Below are 21,761 nucleotides of genomic sequence, written 5' to 3'. Positions count from 1 at the left end.
TACAGCTCAGATTCAAAATGCCCCCCCTTCCCCCACCATTCGTTGAATCGGTTCTGATCGGGAGCCCGAAACGCAGCGATGGGATAATGAAACGATCATCCCGACAACGACACAGGCTCAACCACCCAAATAGTGGATGGCGAAAGATGGCGTGTCCGCAGCCTTGGGGCAACCCAACCGAAGCTCGGAGGTGGGAGTGTGTGTGTGTGTCAGTGGTGTTCCAGTCAAACTAACAATCGGGCGCTCCGCTAAGGCTCGGAACAGAAACGGTAGGCGTTCATTACGCTTTGCGAAAAACTATTCAGAAGCGTACCATTGACAATCCAGACAAAGTCCTTGCATGCATGAATCGACCTCAGATGAGATCAGATATCGATATCGTACAACGAGAGAGGTTCCAAAAGGTCGATAATTAACGAATAAGCTAGATTTTGAAAATACTACAAATTTGATCGATTTACCCAGACGCACACAGGTTCATGTTTTCTCTTCGAATTCTTCCTTGGATTTTTTCTTAACTCTAACGTACAACGTGGTGGGCTGTCCCTGTTTCGATACGAGAATGATTTGAACAACATGTGATAGTTTACGTTCGCTTTCAGCTACTACTAGTCTGAAACTAGTTCTACTCCAACTGCCTTATCAAACACATTATCATAGTTTTACGAAGCATAACGAAGTATTCTATCTTCCCAATTACCCCGCGAAATCATACACGACAGTAAGCTGAAATCTGCCATCAATTTAGCCATCAGTGGTGATAACCGACCCAAAACGATCCCTTACTAATGAAGAGGCTCGTACCTTTCGGAGCTAACCTAATCATGTGCGAACTCGATTGTTTAGCTGCTAGTCACCAGCAGCCGATTTGCAAACTGCGATAGGTTTTCACGTCCAAAATACAACTCAACTGCTTTATTAAATCCTACCCATATTTATGCTCCTGATCCTAGTTCTAAGGGCTATGTAAACAACCCACATTCCAAGCTTTTTCCCACACTTTCGTTATGTAAATTTGGTAATTCGAGTAGCACTGTTTTCTTCCTCTCCCTCTGACCAGTGGGGTGTGGGTCGACCGAGTCGAGTTCTCCACCAGTATTGTTGGTTACCGCTCGTTGCCTATTTGCAGGCGCTTCCAGATCGTTTCGGTGTGGTTTGTCGACTTAACTGTCGCGCCTAAATCGCCACGCAGCAGCACGAGTGTCGTTCGCTACGCTGAACGGGATGTCGCTACCGGTCGGTGCTTTGCTTGCTGTGAGGGATCAGAAAGAGCGAAAGTGATACCAGGGTCCCATGCTCAGTCCCACTCTGTTTGGGTAGCACCTAAGTGGGCGGAGCCAACAAGCAGTGACCGGAGAGGCTAGAGATGGCCAGCTCTGTTTCCGCACGCGGCGAATGTGTTTATTTGCTAGCTTTCTCCGCCATACCGCATCAACGAAACATCGTAGGTTGGCCACGGACCTTAAACCGTTGGTCGTAAGGGTTGGCTTTGTATAATTTGCTATAAGTGTTGTTGGAGGCCCATAAGCTGATGTTTTCATCAACCAGTTTTAAGCGCTATGTTTCGCCCATCTCTAGCCAGCGATTCACAGGAGCAAGCCATCTCCTGCTTTACACATTTCTCGTACTCTTCCCTCTTTGCTTTCCGTCGCATTTGCACAGAAGCTTTTGCGATGCGTGAGCGAGAAGGCAGTTTACTCGCTCACTCGCACCTCACCAGCGCTGGGGGTACGTCTGCTACCAGCTCGATGGAGCAGCTCGCCTGGTGATATGTAAGAGCCAAACGCGAATGCGGTTGAAATGAGAACGCCGGGTTCGAATTGGTCGGTACGTCTCGTGGCTGAATCGGTGTTTTGCAATCTGAGACGGTTCTTTCCACGACATGGAACCTAAATAATCCCTTCGGAGAGCACGGAGGCGGATAGGACAACAAAATACTCGAGATTTTTCTGCAATCGACTTTAACGCATCAGATCGGATTACCAACGTCGCATTTGAAAAGAACGCACTGGTAACGGATTGTCGAGGAAAACTTCGTGCCCGCAGCTGGTTTGGCGCGCATGCCTACAACCAAAGTACTCTGCACACGCAGCTGCGTCCCTAGGCGGCCGTTTCTGATGGAGCAACTGCCTGAGCATACGGGATTTCGACGCGTCCAGGCGCTTAGCTGCCTATCGAGGAAAAAAGATCTCCTGCAGCATCGCCTTTTGCCGTTCGATACGCGCCAAAGTCACCGTAATGCTACAGCCGTCGTTGGCCTAAAGCTGGTCAAAGCGAGTCGCCTCCTACGTCCCATGCGATCCTGTGACAAATTTTTGGTTAAAATATATAAGGCCCAGTGCCGTCAACAATGTGCACACCGCGAAAGTTAGAGAACCGGTCCGTATACACGGCGCCAGAATTGAAATGGGGGAATCGAAATGTTATAATCCCCGTGTGATTTGCTTATCAAATGGAACTTTATTTTATTCGCTGGGTTATGCGAAATTATTAAATATCCCCATTTTCATTTTTAACCATTGCATTTCTGCATTCCATATTGTGTGGGTTTTTGGCTTGCAGACCTTCGCTATAAGCGATCTTTGCTGGAAGCCTCCAGAGAAGATCGGCCGCGTCTGTAAGAGTTCCGTTGGAGGGGTGCAAACGTATGGCGGGAGAAACCAGCATCCGAAGGGATCTCAGTTAGCGAATTTTACAAGGTTAAGAAAATGTTGAAACTGAGCGATAACTGATTTATTCACGGAAAAATCACGCCTTATAAAGTACTTTTCTTTAAAACTCGTCTATACTTGTCCCTTTCTAGCATTTTCTTGGTCTTTTCGCTGGTTTCAATGCATCGCTCATCCGACTGCTGGTTATGTTATTTACTAATAAATCAAAAAGTCCTTATTTATTCCTCTGAATTAATTTTGTCCACCAAAGTAGTTGTTAAAATCGATAGTTGAAAAACAATGTGACCGGAGAACACATTTCGGACCGGACTCAACGACGCTCAGCAGCGAGCGACGCGAGGACTTGCGCGAAACATGTTCGAACAGGAAAGTGTTCATATTGTGCCCATCGATACCAGGGGAGCATGTCCTCCAGTAGGTAGTGTTTCTGATGGAGCCACTGCCTGAGCGTGCGGGATTTCGGCGCGACCAGGCGCTTAGCTGCCAGTCGGAGAAGAAAGATTTTCTACAACATCGGATGTTGCGCTGTTGAACAGTTTCAGACATTATGAAAGCGAAGAATTCACTTTTAATAACACTAATTAATATTTTGACGTGCAATTTGACACAAAATATTTGTCCCTATCGGAAACACAAAAAAGTTAAAAAGTTAAAAAGTCAAACTTCCCGGTATTGTTTGGTCATAGTGCATTTTAATGCATTTAAATGAGAAGCACAACTCTATTAAAAGTATGTGGCGTCGCCTGTTGCAGTTCGATACGCGCCAAAGTCACCGTAATGCTACAGCCGTCGTTGGCCTAAAGCTGGTCAAAGCGAGTCGCCTCCTACGTCCCATGCGATCCTGTGACAAATTTTTGGTTAAAATATATAAGGCCCAGTGCCGTCAACAATGTGCACACCGCGAAAGTTAGAGAACCGGTCCGTATACACGGCGCCAGAATTGAAATGGGGGAATCGAAATGTTATAATCCCCGTGTGATTTGCTTATCAAATGGAACTTTATTTTATTCGCTGGGTTATGCGAAATTATTAAATATCCCCATTTTCATTTTTAACCATTGCATTTCTGCATTCCATATTGTGTGGGTTTTTGGCTTGCAGACCTTCGCTATAAGCGATCTTTGCTGGAAGCCTCCAGAGAAGATCGGCCGCGTCTGTAAGAGTTCCGTTGGAGGGGTGCAAACGTATGGCGGGAGAAACCAGCATCCGAAGGGATCTCAGTTAGCGAATTTTACAAGGTTAAGAAAATGTTGAAACTGAGCGATAACTGATTTATTCACGGAAAAATCACGCCTTATAAAGTACTTTTCTTTAAAACTCGTCTATACTTGTCCCTTTCTAGCATTTTCTTGGTCTTTTCGCTGGTTTCAATGCATCGCTCATCCGACTGCTGGTTATGTTATTTACTAATAAATCAAAAAGTCCTTATTTATTCCTCTGAATTAATTTTGTCCACCTCAAAGTAGTTGTTAAAATCGATAGTTGAAAAACAATGTGACCGGAGAACACATTTCGGACCGGACTCAACGACGCTCAGCAGCGAGCGACGCGAGGACTTGCGCGAAACATGTTCGAACAGGAAAGTGTTCGTATTGTGCGCATCGGTACCAGGGCAGCATGCTCTCCGGTAGATAGCGTTTCTGATGGAGCCACTGCCTGAGCCGGCGGGATTTCGGCGCATCCAGGCGCTTAGCTGCCAGTCGGAGAAGAAAGATTTTGTACAGCATCGGTTTTTGGTCTGTTGAACAGTTTCAGCCGTTCGGATGCATCATCAGGAAGTCCGATCCTCTGAAACGCCGGATAATCGAAAAATGAGGATGAAATGAGGCGTGGCAACGCACGCCAAAAACAGCTAGAGATCGTGATCGTTTCGAAACGTTTTATTGCTTCACAGTAACCTGCAGATAAAGTTTCATTCCAGGAGACCAGAACAAAATCTGGCAGAAAGTTCTCAGTCTCAAGCAGGGATACTGAGTTTGTTAATTGTTGAGCAACGATTTACAACACGAAAACACGAGAGCGAAGGATGAAAAAATAAAGTTCAACGATCATTTAGACGCTCGAATTGGGTGAACTCTCTGGAATGAACTCTCTCGAATTGGGTGAACCACCCATCCGTTGAGAACGATTTCGTTCGAATGAACAAATTGACAGCATTTAGCAACTCACAGCATCACTAAGTAACCATCTTTTCTTCTGGGCCGCACAGTAGCTGTCAAACGCCGACGCTTGGATGGAAAGAAGCTTGTTTGTAAACGAAGCGCGGCAAATTTACTTTTCTCTGTAATAAGCTGTTTCAGTCGAAATGAGAAAGAGGAGGACTTCGAAGCGTTCTAAAGTTTCACTTTCAGACGAGTAAGTTAACGGTAAACAAGAATCAATATGTATCATAGCACATTTCTTTCTAGAATCTCGCCTATATGTCGAATGTGCCTGTCGGCTGATGGCGCTTTGCAGCCGATTACTTCCGATGAGCGGGGCGCTTATATTTTGCAAAAAATACTTACCTACACAGATGTTGAGGTAGTATGTCCTTAAATAGAATGTTTCCCTGCTTTTATAAAACGACATTTATATACACCGAATCTTTTTACAGATGAAAATATCGGACAAATTTCCATCTTATCTGTGTTCGGCTTGCAAATCGCGCTTGGATTCTTTTGATAAGTTTCGCTGCTTATGCATCCTAAAGAATGAAAAAGTCGAACGATTTCGCGAAGTATTGGACACAACCCCTTTGACCGCTGCAGAACATCCGGACGACATACACCAAACCGATGGCGTAGAATCGGTGTCGGTGAAAACTGAGGTTGTCGCACCAGATTGTGAAAAGGTTTATCAATCGAGTCAAACGGTTTCTAATTCACAACTGATAAGTAGCACATACGATTATTATCATAATGACGATTTGTTTGAGGCGGAGGAAGAATCGCTGGAAGCAGTTTTGAAACGTGAACCAATGGACGAGGAACAACAACTACAATTATCGGATGCAGATCTGAAACATGAGCTCAAGACGGATCCTTCCAATTTCAACTGTAAGGTGGAAGGAGATGATCCTATGGCAGAAAAGACCATTACGAGTCCTGACGACTCTGTATTAATTTCGGATCCAAACAATTCTTGTGTCACGCATGGCGCCGAAGGCTCTGCATTGAGTCAAATAGATCCTAGTGATGAGGAAGATTCAAGATATCCTTGTCATCCATCTGTCTCGACAGTCGACGAGCAGCAATTGTTGCCGTCGAATGAACACCGAAGTCCTAAACAAGATATCATCGTAGCAGAGTCTCATGGGTCGACAAACCATGTTCCTAAAGTAAATACTGATGTCCACAGAATCAAACACAAACACCAGTGCCCTCATTGTTCCGCTACGTACCCACACCCATGCCAGCTGAAGGTTCATCTCCGTAGTCACACTAATAAAAGGCCATTCCAATGTGAAGTCTGTGGCAAAGCGTTCCATTCGAAATATATTCTGGCACAGCACTCTAGAATTCACAACAAGGATCAACATCATCAATGTCCTCAGTGTCTAAAAAGATTTGCGAAGACACGTGAATTGAAGGATCACATCCGCACGCACACCGGTGAGAAGCCATTCCAGTGTAAAGTCTGTGAGAAAGCGTTCCATTTGAAAAGCAGCCTGCGTTATCATATTAAAATTCACCAGAAGGATCAAGGAAGGAAGGAAGGAAGGATCAATCACCATCAGTGTCCTAAGTGTCCACAAAAGTTCGCACAGTTAATTCAACTAAAGAATCACATAAGGAAGCACACCGGTGAGAAGCCATTCCAGTGTAAAATCTGTGACAAAGCGTTCCATTCGAAAAACATCCTGCATGGTCATATGAACATTCACAAGAAGGATCAACACCATCAGTGTCCTAAGTGTCCACAAAAGTTCGCACAGTTAATTAAACTAAAGAATCACATAAGGAAGCACACCGGTGAGAAGCCATTCCAGTGTAAAATCTGTGACAAAGCGTTCCATCGAAATTTAATCTGACAATGCACACAAGAATTCACAACAAGGATCAACACCATCAGTGTCCTCAGTGTGCACAAAAGTTTACAAGGTCAAACCAATTAAAGAATCACATAAGGAAGCACACCGGTGAGAAGCCATTCCAGTGTAAAGTCTGTGACAAAACGTTTCATGCGAAAAACATCCTGCATGGTCATATGAACATTCACAAGAAGGATCAACACCATCAGTGTCCTAAGTGTCCACAAAAGTTCGCACAGTTAATTCAACTAAAGAATCACATAAGGAAGCACACCGGTGAGAAGCCATTCCAGTGTAAAATCTGTGACAAAGCGTTCCATTCGAAAAACATCCTGCATGGTCATATGAACATTCACAAGAAGGATCAACACCATCAGTGTCCTCAGTGTCACAAAAGTTTACAAGGTCAAACCAATAAAGAATCACATAAGGAAGCACACCGGTGAGAAGCCATTCCAGTGTAAAATCTGTGACAAAGCGTTCCATTCGAAATTTAATCTGACACAGCACACAAGAATTCACAACAAGGATCAACACCATCAGTGTCCTCAGTGTCACAAAAGTTTACAAGTCAAACCAATTAAAGAATCACATAAGGAAGCACACCGGTGAGAAGCCATTCCAGTGTAAAATCTGTGACAAAGCGTTCCATTCGAAACAACATCTGGTACAGCACACAAGAATTCACAACAAGGATCAACACCATCAGTGTCCTAAGTGTCCACAAAAGTTCGCACAGTTAATTCAACTAAAGAATCACATAAGGAAGCACACCGGTGAGAAGCCATTTCCAGTGTAAAATCTGTGACAAAGCGTTCCATTCGAAACATCTTCTGGCACAGCACACAAGAATTCACAACAAGGATCAACACCATCAGTGTCCTAAGTGTCCACAAAAGTTCGCACAGTTAATTCAACTAAAGAATCACATAAGGATGCACACCGGTGAGAAGCCATTCCAGTGTAAAATCTGTGACAAAGCGTTTCATTCGAAAAACAACTTGTTCACCCATTCTAAAATTCACAACAAGGATCAACACCATGTGTCCTAAGTGTCCACAAAAGTTCGCACAGTTATTTCAACTAAAGAATCACATAAGGAAGCACACCGGAAAGAAGCCATTCCAGTGTAAAATCTGTGACAAAGCGTTCCATTCGAAAAACATCCTGCATGGTCATATGAACATTCACAAGAAGGATCAACACCATCAGTGTCCTAAGTGTCCACAAAAGTTTACAAGGTCAAACCAATTAAAGAAACACATCCGCACGCACACCGCTGAGACGCCAGTCTAATGTAAAGTCTGGTAAAACGTTTCATTTGAAACCTATCCTGCATAGACCAAGGACTTGCGACAGCATTTTGAAATTCACAAGCAACAACAACCTGAATCAAATCAATAAATTTAACACTCCTGAAAAACTGCGTTTTTTAAAACAGAGTAAACCCGATTTTAATGTTGCTCCTGATACCACAGAACCAGCTGGTACTCCAATCGGCACTGGTCTCTATGGTAAGGCCAGAGGGGCCGGAATGCGATTGCTCATCGCCAGTGTTCCGTAAAGGGCCGAAAAACACTTTGATCGCGCTCGTCGTTGTGAATAAATCTGTTGGAAGCTTACAGGGAAAGGATTATTAAAAATAGTTTAACGTATGTGATTTTCTTAAACCACTGAAATAAATGGTTCTAAACAACCGCATTGGAAACTATTTTCTATGATTGAATTGACAGCTTCTGCTACTCACAGCATGGAAGCTTCAAAGAGCATTTCGGCGGCCAGGTGGCGCTACCGAAAGTTCTCTGCCATGACGAAAAAGCACGGTATTCTCATGGTAGTGTGAATGTGCATATGATTAATAACAAATGTTTGTTAGTATAGATTTCAATACACTCGCAACATATGAGTGACAGCTGACAGCCACTCACCAAACGTCAGCGATTGCAGTGAGCTCCGTTTGTTTTGGTTTTTGATCGCGGAGCACTGATTTTCTTCCCTTCTCTGTGGATCATCTGTGTAGGGCAGAAAGGCCTGCTATATGGTTCGTGTTGCAGCTAAAACTAGACACCTTCACGCGCCAATTGATATGCGCTAACTTTAATTCCTGGTGTGTACACAGCACGACGTTTCTGTTTCTGAGACAAGCCCGATCGATTGGCCGTTAACGTCGGTGTCTTTCGCGCTCACGCTTGCTTCGGTTCTGGTGGCGTCCCTCTCGCTCACGCTGCCGCCAAGTGGACCGAGCAACGATTGCGAGTTGATTGAATTGACATTCATGTGACATTCGCGGCACTGTGCGAAATCGACGGACGGAAGCTGCTCCACGATACTCTCCTTGTGCTCGGTGTTGCTCGAGGGCACGCGCTCTAAATAGTAAATTCTTCGCGACGAACGCTGATCCCGTTTCAAGTGCATCAGTAATTGATCCCCCGAAAAGGGTCAATTAGCTCACGATCAGCCTCTGCACTCAATAAGGCACCTGCCAGTAACGCAATCAAGCCTGCCGCCACACGGCCCAAGGGTGAAGGTGTGTACTCGGCTGACAGGGGTGGTAGCAATCGAGGTAAGTACGAAGACCCAGTTAGAAAGCGATGCGCTAAGCACGGCACGGCCGACACTCTCTCCACACAGTTCGAAGGCTAACGAGTAAATCGCTACCGTGCCGTAGAACAATGCGCAGTCGAAGCAATTCCGGCGTCCGGCTGGACTACTATCAACGGATCGTGCACCGTTTGATTATGCGCCACCAGCAACCGGTGACGGGATTGTTTCCGGCTAGCCCCCAGACGCAGCACGCCTGGGTAAGTAGTATCCGTTACCTATGCCAAGCCGGGCTGGGCCGGGCCGGGTAACGTCGTTCTATGTCCGTCGATCACAACTGCTGACTCACATCCTCCTCCCTATACACGCTCCTGCCCGCCATAGATTCGGGACAACGTGTACTGCATATTGGCAGTATGGGGCTTGTCGATGGCGTACAAAAAGATTGCCGATCAGGATGAAGACCGTGCAAAGGCGTACGAGCTCGAACAGTGCTGCGTGAAGTTGATGCGTGGCCTGCTGATGGCGATGATGAACCAGAAGGAGAAGGTGGAGCGCTTCAAGACGTCGCAGAACCCGCTCGACTCGCTACACGCTAAGTACTCGAGCCGCAACGGCCAGATCGTGGTCGGGGATAGCGAGTGGGGTCACCTGCAAATCGATGCCATCTCGCTGTACCTGCTCATCCTGGCCCAAATGACCGCCTCCGGGCTGCAGATCGTCTTCTCGCTGGATGAAGTAGCCTTCATCCAGAACCTCGTGTTCTACATCGAGTCCGCCTACTGCATCCCGGACTACGGCATCTGGGAGCGGGGCGATAAGTCGAACCACGGGCAGCCGGAGCTAAATGCCAGCTCGATCGGTATGGCGAAGGCGGCCCTGGAGGCAATGAACGAGCTCGATCTATTCGGCGCTCGCGGTGGCTCCGGCTCGGTCATCCACGTGCTGGCGGACGAGGCGCACAAGTGCCAAGCGGTGCTGCAGTCCATGTTGCCACGCGAATCGAACAGTAAGGAGCTCGACGCAGGTCTACTGTCGGTGGTCGGATTCCCGGCGTTCGCCTGCGACGATCCGCAGCTGATCGAGACGACACAGGATGCGATCATCACGCGGCTACAGGGTCGGTACGGGTGTAAGCGTTTTCTACGAGACGGCTACAAAACACCGAAGGAGGACAACACCAGGCTGTACTACGAGCGCTGGGAGCTTCGCATGTTCGAGAAGATCGAGTGCGAGTGGCCACTCTTTTTCTGCTACCTTATCCTGAATAAGGCGTTCCAGAGCGACAAGCAGGCGGTGGTCGAGTACTCGCAGAAGCTCGAGGATATCCTCGTTAAAACGGACGAGGGTATGAAGCTGGTTCCGGAGTTGTATGCGGTACCGGAAGAAGCGGTGGCGGCCGAGTACCGCGCTTCCGGCAGCCAGCAGCGCGTGGTCGTCGGCCGCTGCCCGTTTCTTTGGGGTCAGTCGCTCTACATACTCGGCAAACTGCTGCAAGAGGTACGGTTGGGCCGCCTCGAACCTAGCAAACGGTAACGGCTAAAACGATTCATCGATTCTGTCCCTGTTCCGTTCTCACAGGGGTTTCTGGCCGTCGGCGAACTGGATCCTCTGAACCGGCGGTTAGGTGCACAGAAGAAACCGGACGTCGTGGTGCAGGTGGTGATTCTGGCAGAGGACAACGACATTCGTGATAAGTTGGCCGAGCATGGCATCGTGGTCCAGACGATTGCAGACGTGGCCCCGATTGAAGTGCAACCGGCCCGTGTGCTCAGCCACCTATACACGTACCTTGGACGTAATAAGAAACTGGGACTGTCCGGCCGTAAGTCGCGTGACGTTGGCATCCTCAGCACCAGCAAGCTGTACTCACTCAAGGACCGTATCTTTGCCTTCACGCCACAGGTCAGTGTCAGTGGCTGGCTGCCCACAACTATCGTTTTTGCGGCCAGTTTGTTTCTGTTTCTCGTTTTAGCGCCAACCCCAGACAATGCCGAGCAAAGCAAGCGCATTGCGCTTATGGGTTAACTGTTTTATTGCCAATCAAGGGAATTGCTCCATCTCAGTGTGTCAGGTGTGAAGAAGCTAGAAAGCCGAGGAGTGCTGAAGAGTGTCTCGAAGCGGGTTCTTTCATTTAAAGTTATTTTGCATTCGTCGAAGTTCTACGAATGGCTACACAGACACAAATCACACTCATTTACCCGATAACAAATCCAAACACAAAGGCTTTGGAATATTTTTTTATTTAGCTTATTGGAGGTGTTTGTTTATTTCTCTCACTCTCTACTCTCTCATTGTCTGTCTCTCTTTCTCTCTCTCCCTGTTCGTCTCTCAGTCCCGTTGTCAATCGTCATCCCCTCCACAACAACGGCGGGTTTTTCATCCTTTCGGCTTGAACACTTACTTAATCCGTCACACTCAGGAAAAATGCAACGATTTTTAAATGATAAAAACATCTATCTATCTTAGCAACACCGCACCATCTTTCCGCGTACATCTTATCCTTCGCGTCACACTTCCCAGAAGTATACTTATGTTTGTTCTGTTGTTTTTTTTTTACCTTCTCGTTTATCCCCTACCAACACGAACCGATCGACCGACTTCCCAACTAATGGACGCGTCTGTCACTAGTTTTCTGATGTGAATCGATTTTACATCGCCTCAGACAACGAGCTTATTATCGACCTCCTAAAGGGGGAGATTAACTTCCTGAAGTCGGCATGGCAGAACCTCCTCGGCCGGCCACTACTCACACTGATGCTGAAAACGGTGCACCTAGGTCGGTTTGCTCTCTGTCTCTTTTTTTTCTATTTTGTTTTACATAGGCGTAGTTTCTTTTGGTTCCCGTGGCAACTTTTCTCCCTTCCCCAAAACTTGTTTTTGCTTACTACTTCCAATATCCTTTTTGGGGGTTTGCCTGCACGCCCCGTTGCTGTCTGTTTACCCTTTTAAACTTCAATAATATATCTGTCACCCGAAGCGAAATCATTAGTCGTTCATCTCCACTGTGCGGAATACGGTCCTGTAGATAGATTAGCATTTCGTTTCTTACCAGCAACCCTTTTGCTATAGAATTACTATACCTCTGCTGTGTTATGGTTTTCGGATTTTTTTTTTGTTTTTATTACTTGCTGTAACTGTTTTGAGTGGTTTGGTTTTATCTTACGTGTCAACTATTATTTTGTTATATTGTAAACAACCCCTCACCCCGCCAATTCATCTTTGCACCACGCCCCGAGACCATGCTGCGTCCACTATCGCAGGGGAAGGGTGTAGTTTATGTTGTAGTGCTTTTTGTTGTAAGGTATCGTTCCACTCCGGAAGATTCGGTGCGCACGAATCAACACTCTGGTTTCCTACCGTATGCTATCCCTTTTCTTGTTAGCTGTGCTGCACCGCAGTGATGGAAAAAGATACTGTCGTGGCCCTTCTCGGTTCTTTTAAGGTGCACATATTACTTTCTGGTGTGGTGTAACTGCTTAGAACTGATGCTATAGTGTACATTCACAGTAAGCTTTTATTATCCTCTCTCTTTCTCTCGTGCGTGAAAATGAAAACTCTCGCCTCTAGCCTTCTAAATTATTTACTTTACCCTTACAAGGTTATTACAAGGGCAGATTTTACATTTTTTTTTACAATGGGAGAAGAAAAGCACCTAATTTAACGACCTACCTTTTCAACCATCTGTTAAAGCAAAACTTTATTGTTTCTTTCGGTTCAATTGGCCTTTGCTATACTTTGAACATTCCCACACAAACAATATCAACACTCTTATATATATGGATCACATCTTTGGGACCCAATCATGAACGAATTAGTGGAGTTGTATGGTTTTGTATTGGCTTCAACTTTGAAAGTTCAACTATCGCCGGTGAAGATACAAATTAAATAATTACCTCTTGTCACGAATGATTCGTTTATATTTAAAAATAATTGGCAAATATTTTCTCTCTTTCTTTCTTCTCTTCTCTTTTCCTCTGCTTTTTCTCCGTTTTTGCTACTATATCGTCGTATATCTCTCGCGCGTGTGCGCGTTTATCAAAACCATCAAAATGGCCAACGGAAACGGAAATGATTGGTCCTATTATAAATTTTATACAATTGTTTTTTTTGCATTTTACACCGACCAACTTTCAACCATGGCGGCCTTTACGACGTTTACACACATTTGTGCAACTTGCTTTTTTCCCTGTAATCGGCCGAACTCATTTGTTGGTACCACCCAAAACAAAATTATCGTTTATCCACAATCATATGGGTTGTTTGGGAATGCATAATAATTGATTAAATCTGCCTCCTCGATAACCACTACAATGACCCGGGTGCGGATCCTGGTTGATGGCCATGTCCTTCGATCACGCATCTTACCACGTGCTCAACGTGGTGATCAAACATGTGCGCCCGTCCTACTGCTTCAATTGACAACATCACAAAAACTGTGGCTGTGAAACCGTGCACAATTCCATGGTGACGCGTGCAACGCACTGGAAAACAACCTCCCCCCTCCCCAACACACAATCACACACACCCGAATCATCGGCTCGGTCCTCGGCATCCTCCACAACACGACACCAACGGCGTATTCGCCGTATTTGGTCCGGGTTGGTAGATATTCGATCATGACGAGTACTATACATCACGCGATCCCGCCCTGCTGGCGAGCAATTTCACGGACATACTAGCATTTCTAAGTTATAGCTGGCGCCATCTGCTAGGGCGGCCCACGATCACACTGATGGCTACTCATTGGCTTCTAGGTAATTATGCTCTGCTCACGTCGGTTCACTCCTTCGTACCATATTGTACTACTCATGGTGATAGATGTCATCGTTCCCAGCAAACGAAAGTTGTATAAGCGTCACTAAAGCCACCACATGCCAGCCATCTGGGCAACTGGTCGTATTTTAATATATCGTAGAGACTACCTAAGACGAGCATATTCAATCGAACTTCATGTAGTTATGGCGCGCATACTAGTTGATCCATGACCATCATTCCATAAAGTTATACTGCGCGTTGTTTTGGGTATAGGTAATACGCTACATATCTTATGTACCAAAATCGGGCATTAATATCAGGCTCAGGCATATCCAGCAGCTTCACCTCCTCGCATTCTATAAATACGGCCCGGTTCGGTCTTCTAAGATAAAAAAAAAATTAATATTGAAAACTCCTCGCATTCAACTGATACACTGGGCTGTCGGCCTACACGGTGGCAGGAGGCATTTTGTTTGCGCAAATAAGTTCAAATGGTTAAAACGATTTCCCAGCTATAGGCGCCCTGTGTGTGACGGTGATCAATCTTTAGATTATGTAGTCGGTCTTATTTTTGCTTACCTCATTGATTCATGACGTGTTGTGTTTGTTCTGCCACTTTTCCATTGTACTGTTAAGATTTTCCTCTTTTTGTTCAAATTACTAGTAGGATTAATATGCTGATTGTGTATCCTGTTGCCTACACATTCGACTAGACTGCAACTAAAGTCCTTCTAATGCTTGTAGTTCATCCCTGTAAATCAAGTATTAACTATTAGTCCTTCTTTTAACATTCTTCGTGTACTATGTAATCACAATTAATACGGGCTCCATGCTTGTATGAAGCAGCAAAACTATGGTTTTGTTCTACATTTCTTTCACGGCTACACTCTTTCTCCCAGTATAGTTGTAGAAGATAGGTAATTCCGTTAGCATAAAGTAACTAATGCCGTTTTTTTGTTTTGGATGAAACATTTTTATATCTTCAATGAAAAGTAGCTGCTTTTCGAAAGCCAGTCCGAAATCTGCAATCTAACACCATACCTAGTTGAACATACTTCTCATTTTTTCACATCCCCCCTTCCCCCTACCTTCTTTCCCGCGCAACCACCGCCACGTACCGCACGTGACTGCTGGCGTTGCTTTTCCATTCTTTTTCGGTTTACTTTGCTTTTCTTTGCAACCATCATTAGACAACAACAAGGTGCCGCTAGCGATGATACAGACGATGAAGAAGCTGAAATCCGGCTACATCAGCGGCACCCGAGTGATCCTGGGTAACCTGGGTGACTTTATCAACACGTCCGCCATCACAGACCTCAGCTTTCTCGGTAGCCAAGAGGACGGCTATCCAGACAGTGAGTACGACGAGTGCCCACTTGGTACCACGGCAGGGGCTGATCGTTTTGAATTTTGTTTGTACCGCTGTCACACCTTTCATCGGCAGAACTGAACCCGGCCGTGCAGGCGTACCTGGATGAGCATCTTCTGCGTTCGTTCAGCCACCGAGCATCGACAACGTCGATTAGGTCTTCCGGTTTGCGCCCGAAGAACCTGCGCCGCCGGATGTCCGTGAAGGGAGCTATCAAGAAGACGCGCTCGATCAACGTGGACTGTGCGTATGGCTCTGGCCGTGATGATGAATTCGACCTAAAGCTTCCTATTTTTACAGCGGAAACACTCGGCATGGAGGGCAATGTTACCGAGCGGCGCTTATCGCACGTCACGCCCCAATGGCTTGAGCCGAATCAATCGACAGTTGCTTCCAGCGGCTTAGCGGCAGCCACGCAGCCCGCTTCACGCGATCCTTCGCTGAACCCGCCGGTTACTGTGCCTGCGCCCACCACCGTCCAGTCGCGGTTCGTCGACCGTGTCTCCCTAGACGACGACGACAAGAAGCTGCACATTCAAACGTCAGCAACAGCTGCTAGTAAGCTTGCCAAGAAATGCCCCCTTTGAAGCGAATGGCTAATCATACGGTCGCATTTACAGTGCCAAAGATACATATTCAGCCGCTTCCCCGGCACCGACCAACAACGGAGACCAATTTCGAGAACACCGAAGTGGAGGAGCTGATTGCGATGCTGCGTGAAACGGAGAGTCTCGAGGAGCAGGGCGACATCCTGCAACACCTGGTCGACACACAAGGTCTCGACTTCAATACCGGTACGTTACGCATGGCTCTGCGGTGGCTCTCTGCGGTGGGTGTGTGTTTGTGCGTGATTCTCGTCAGATATTGCACATTGTACGGGGAACACTGCATGTAAAAGGCAACCAGCGTTACTCTATGCGTTTCTATGGCTTGTTTAGTTTGGATGTATTTTGTTTGTGAGCCGAAGGCCAGGCCGAAGATACAGGCCGTTGAAGTCCGTTTTTATTGTGTTGCCGATTTGCTAACAGTTTTCCTTTTGAACGTGCATGAGGTTACTGGTTACGGGCAGCAGATTTAGCGCATCAAACCAAACATGATCGTACACTTCCAACGTTTTTAAACTTTAATCGATATACTGTTACTGTATTGTTTTGGTGCATCAAATGTTTAAACGGTATTGAGTTTGCGTTTTCGTCAGAAAACTGTGTACATTTTCGCATGGCACCGTAACGCGTTTTTCGACAAATACCGGATCTAAATAGTAGATGCGTGCTACGGGCTTGTTTTTTCCGCTTCGTTTGTTATTTGTCTGATAATTCCACTTTCCATTATATTAGCCCCCCCCCACTACGCTGGCGTATTTCGTGTTGTGTGTTGTGTGTTGCGTGATTTGTCGTCTTTCGCTTTTTTTCTTATACTATGCTTCTCACCTGCCCATTCTGCCTGCCAACACTCGCCTACCTGCCTGCCTGTCTGCCATCGCGTCTGCCTGCCTTGCCACATATGCCAACAATCGGCAAATGTTGCGGTCCGCGCGTTCCCATCTCTAAACCCTGCGACGCCGTCTGCTCCTTTGCTTTGAACAACACCGGTTGACACCACTTCGTGAACTACCCACTCGCACCGTCTTGGACGTGGACTGCGGGACGTCGTCGTCCCTGACGCAACGAGGCACCGGACCCGGCGGTTTGTTCTCCCCCACTCTTCGCTGTCCCGCTTCGAGCTTTACAACCAAAGAGTTGACCGGTGCCGTTAATGACGATTCACCTTCCCAAGGAATGCTGGAGGAGGGACGAGTCGTGACGGTGCGCGGCCTGCTGAAGGGCCTGTACGAGAAGGCGTGCCAGCAGAAGATGTGGGGACTGGTACGCCACACAGCTGGCATGCTCGGTAAACGCGTAGAGGACCTCGCAAAGGCCGTCACGGATCTGCTCGTTCGCCAGAAACAGGTACGGTACGGAGAAGTGACCGACGTTTTGTTCCCGCGATAGGTTAAATGGAATCCATGCTGATTCTCCAATTCCCCCTATTACACAGGTGACGGTCGGTATGCCGCCGAACAGTGAGCACACAATTACGGCTCCGCTGCCCGAGATGGAGCTTCGGCACGTGATCCATGAGGCTTACGGTGACGACGAAAGTACGGCCATGCTGTCACAAGAGCTGCTGGTCTATCTTGCGATGTTCATCCGCACCGAGCCACAGTTGTTCCATGAGATGCTGCGGCTGCGCGTTGGGCTTATTATCCAGGTAATGGCCAAGGAGCTGTCGCGCACACTCAACTGCGATGGTGAGCAGGCTTCGGAACACTTGCTCAACTTATCACCGTTCGAGATGAAGAATCTGCTGCACCACATCCTCAGCGGCAAGGAGTTTGCGATCAACAGTGTCGCCCGAGGAAACATCTCGATCGTGAGCTGTAAGTCCAGTCGCGTTAGCAAGCGAAGCCAAATCGGCATAGGGGAGCCGGAGGCAGGCGGAGACAGTTCGCTGATTGACGACCGACAGGGCCAGTGGTTGCGACGCCGCCGACTCGACGGTGCCCTCAACCGTGTACCGCGCGACTTCTACCCGCGCGTCTGGACGGTGCTGGAACGGTGCCATGGGTTGGCGATCGAAGGGCGCGTGCTACCGCAGAGCCTCACACAGGAGATGACGCCAAACGAGCTGAAATTCGCGCTTGAGGTCGAAACCGCGCTCAACACGATTCCGCAACCCGAATACCGCCAGTTGGTGGTCGAAGCACTTATGGTTCTGACGCTCGTCACCGAGCACAACATCCTGGCGTCTTTGGGAGAAATTATCTACGTCGAGCATCTGGTGCACAAAGCGAACCAGCTGTTTCTCGAAGATCAGCGCAAGGTGCACGGTGATGCGATGCTGTGCTGTGCGAAGAACAAGGACATCCGCGAGACGACCACGGCAGGGTTGCTGCTGTGTGGCGGGGCCGCCTACATCTGTCAGCATCTTTACGACAGTGCACCGAGCGGTAGCTACGGCACGATGACATACATGGCGCGTGCTGTCGCCTCCGTACTTGAGTGTTTGCCGAAACAAGGAGACATGGATTGCACCATTTCGTAATCGGCTCGGTACCGGTCGGGCGGGAAACGCAATCGACTTACGTCAGTGCTTAAGGGAATGAGATCAACCGTTTGGTGCTCGTTTCACCAACGATAGTTAAAGGAAACATTTCTTTCGTTATCTATCGATTTTCATCCGTTTGGCATGCAGGGAGAAACGCGACTCTCTTAGGTGTACTTGCAAGTTTTACCATAGTTACATATCGTTTATATTTGACGTAAGGTTTTGTTCCATCATTATTTTTATCCGCCACCCATCAGTTTGTGATTTGTTATATCTTATCGTAGAATGAGGTTGCTCATTTTATTAACTTGCGTTAAAATCACTACAGTTTTTTTTAGCTTTCTCTCTCTAAGTGTGAATTTAAACGGATTCATTGGTGGTTAACAGGGAATGCTGAACTCCGATGCTACATAAAAATGGGAATTATTTTGAGTACAACTTGAAATTAGCTATGGCTGCTGCTGCTTTGCGATTTTCTTGATTTTCTTTTATCAATATGAACTTTTCGTTTTCTTACCAACTCTAGGATGATGTTAAGATATTTGAAGCAATTTATTGTGCTTAAACGAATGCTATAAAAAACATATTATAGGTATATAGTCATGTTGTAGGTTGCTTCTGGTGTGAAGTAAAGTGAATGCTTTGAAATATGAATGATTGCCATGGTAATATTGAAACCACAATCCATGTTGGCACCTTTTTGGCAAAATCATCGAAATAAATAGATATATAAAAAAATCCTTATTAGCTGCCGCACTCTGCATTAATTCATTAATTCACTAAACTTTACTTTATAATTAAGCTCGGCCCTTACTCCCGGATAAAGTCTTCTTAGCAACGTAGGTGCAATGTTGGTAGTTTTTTACTTGCTTTCCGATACGCATGCTTCATCGCATTGTAACAATGCGATGAACAATCGCATCGCATACATAAAATAGTAGCTATGTATAGCTATAATATGATCGCTATCCTTCAGTGGTCCATACCTTCTGCAAGTGGCTGACGGAGCGCAGCCCAGTAACTCTGCCTAGTTTTCTCGGCTTCAGGTGTTCGATCGGCAATATCCTCCTTCGCGCCACCTTCTTTGTCAGTGATCGCAGTTCCGATCTACCGAAGCGTGGCCGATAGCGTCTCTTTATCTGACGTCTGCATCCTTTTAGTTGCCTTATTCCGCGGCGTTACTCAGCGCACAACCTGCGCATAGAATCTCGGTCGTTGCTTTAGTTAAGGCAATTCGTTTGAAGGTCTTAACTAAGCACACTTTATGTCGAAAACGATTTTCAACGCGTATTCGATCCACGTATTCACGATAGCAACTCCAAATGAAATCCAGCTATTCTCTGTAACGTAGTCCAACAGCCAGCAAGAGATTTTTCCATATCGGGAAGAGTTTAAAAAAAATACAAGAATATAATAAAAAATTTAAAGGAAATAATAATACATCATTAAATATAAGCAGAAAAAAACACTGCTAGGCAGTATTTGTCTACAAATTATGCGTATGCTAATTAAAGTAACTTTGCAGGCATTCGAAGTCAACATCGTCGCCGTTGTTATGTATCAACCGATAAGAGGCTTGCAGCTGAAGGACGAAGGCTTCAACCTGCCACACTTCGTCAGGCAGACGTTGATATAGATGACGTAAAGTTTGCACCCAGGCGTTGCGCTCCTCATTGGCATTGGCGGTAGGCAACAAAATCTTCGCCAAGCCATGTATTTGGTTTGCGAGACGCTGCCCCAAACTGTTGTAGCCATTCGACTGTTTTTCGACCAACGTGTCCACCAACGTAGCGAGGGCATCGAAAAGATGCGCTTTAAGCTTGTCGTCACGCGCCAAACCTAGTGCCTCCGCCAGGGTGCATTGTGGAAGCACCTGCCAACAAAAGCAAGCAAACAACAAGAAAGTGAAAGGAGGATAAGTTGGTGAACATTGTTGCCATATTTTGAATCTGCACTTGGTTTTGATTTTGATTTACCTGTACTAGGAATGAGCTGATGCGTTCGTCATCGACCGGAGACCGCAGTTCATGCTGGTACAAAAAGGCAGCAAACGGGAGGCAGGGTGCACCCGTCGCCTTTTTACCAAAATGTTTATGAAGGTAATATTGCGTAGATAACGGTTCCCCCGTCACCGTTGCCAATATCTCTTGCAGCTCTGATAAAAGTATTAGAAAAATAAACACACAAGAACGTAACAAAGCTGTAGCAAACAATGATCACAATAAAAAGCAGCAAAAAAGTGTAAAGGTTGGATTTACCTCTGCGAGTGCTAAACCGTCGAAGGTGGTCAAACTTCGGCTCGAGTAACTCGATGATCATCGCAACAAGGTCAATTAGATCCACCGGTTGGCTGTCCTCCTCGTGGTGATATTTATGATCGAGCAGATGGCTCTTCTCCTTGTGATGATACTTATCATTACGCAGACCTCCGATTAGTTCAGCTAAGCCCATTGCGATAGGCAAGTGAAATGCACGATTCCCTCTTACTTTGGTTATATTGTTCACGAGCACCAGAGGCGTCCATAGTTGCGCTAACAGTGCCAACAGTTTATGAAGTTCGCCGTGTGCCCGATTTGTGCACGCTTCTTTCATTACACGCAATAGAACATATTCGATGAAGTATTCCTGATCAATCATCTCAAGTTCGTACATACGACGTGTCATATAACAAAGCGCAACATTCAGTCTCAAGTCAAAATCCTCCCACAAGAGTGCCTCAATGCATTCGGCAATATAGTATATCGCGATCTTTTGATGCTGCCCAAGAACCTCGAGGACCTTGTGTTGAAAATTGCGTTCCTGCAATGTAGTAGTTCCGGCAGCACTGCCAGTCGGCAGTACGGCCAGTCGGCAGCACTGCCAGTCGGCAGCACTGCCTCTCTCATTTATAGCCACATAAGTCAGTCGCGCTAAAACTCTAGACAAATAAAGTCCTATTAATTTCCGACCTCGCGAAACCTGCTGTCTGCAATTATTCAACAGGTTATGGGCCCAGACCCACGTGGAGAAAAGTGTGAAAAGCGTAGCATCAGTATCAGTACCAAAAGTAAAAGTGTTAAGTGAGTTGTTATAAACCCAGAATGGGTATCGAGATAACATTCGCCAAGTTGAACGGCCGGGGTAATTTCCCAGAATGGGAAAAGAATATGCTGGCGTTTTTGCGGACGCGGGATCTATATCTGTGCGTGCAACCAGCCCCCGCTACAGAAACAGACGCTGGCAAGCTCTCGCGAGCTGTCGGGTGGCTGTTCCTGGCTTGCGAAAGTCACATTACCCATCACTTTGGTAAAGACGATACGGCACTGCAGATCTGGCAAGGATT

The 21,761-nt window shown here is 46.5% G+C and overlaps 1 protein-coding gene across 2 annotated transcripts; it reads left to right on the top strand.

Moving 5' to 3' along the window:
* Window positions 1-8,999: 8,999 nt before the first annotated feature.
* Window positions 9,000-19,172, top strand: LOC128271634 (probable phosphorylase b kinase regulatory subunit alpha). Of its 2 annotated transcripts, none has more exons than XM_053009249.1 (11): window positions 9,000-9,247; window positions 9,316-9,485; window positions 9,610-10,725; window positions 10,807-11,130; window positions 13,835-13,982; window positions 15,174-15,338; window positions 15,428-15,595; window positions 15,653-15,910; window positions 15,973-16,146; window positions 17,090-17,301; window positions 17,390-19,172. In XM_053009249.1, exons 2-11 carry the CDS (start codon window positions 9,357-9,359, stop codon window positions 18,434-18,436), a joined length of 3,741 nt encoding a protein of 1,246 aa, XP_052865209.1. In that variant the 5' UTR covers window positions 9,000-9,247; window positions 9,316-9,356; the 3' UTR covers window positions 18,437-19,172. The 2 variants fall into 2 exon arrangements, with proteins under 2 accessions (XP_052865209.1, XP_052865199.1); XM_053009239.1 differs by lacking the exon at window positions 13,835-13,982 and adding an exon at window positions 11,857-12,004.
* Window positions 19,173-21,761: the final 2,589 nt, after the last annotated feature.

The sequence above is a fragment of the Anopheles cruzii genome, chromosome X, assembly GCF_943734635.1.
Source record: "Anopheles cruzii chromosome X, idAnoCruzAS_RS32_06, whole genome shotgun sequence".
Taxonomy (NCBI): domain Eukaryota; kingdom Metazoa; phylum Arthropoda; class Insecta; order Diptera; family Culicidae; genus Anopheles; species Anopheles cruzii.
Note: the sequence above shows the minus strand (reverse complement) of the source record. Positions and strands in the feature narration are given on the sequence as shown.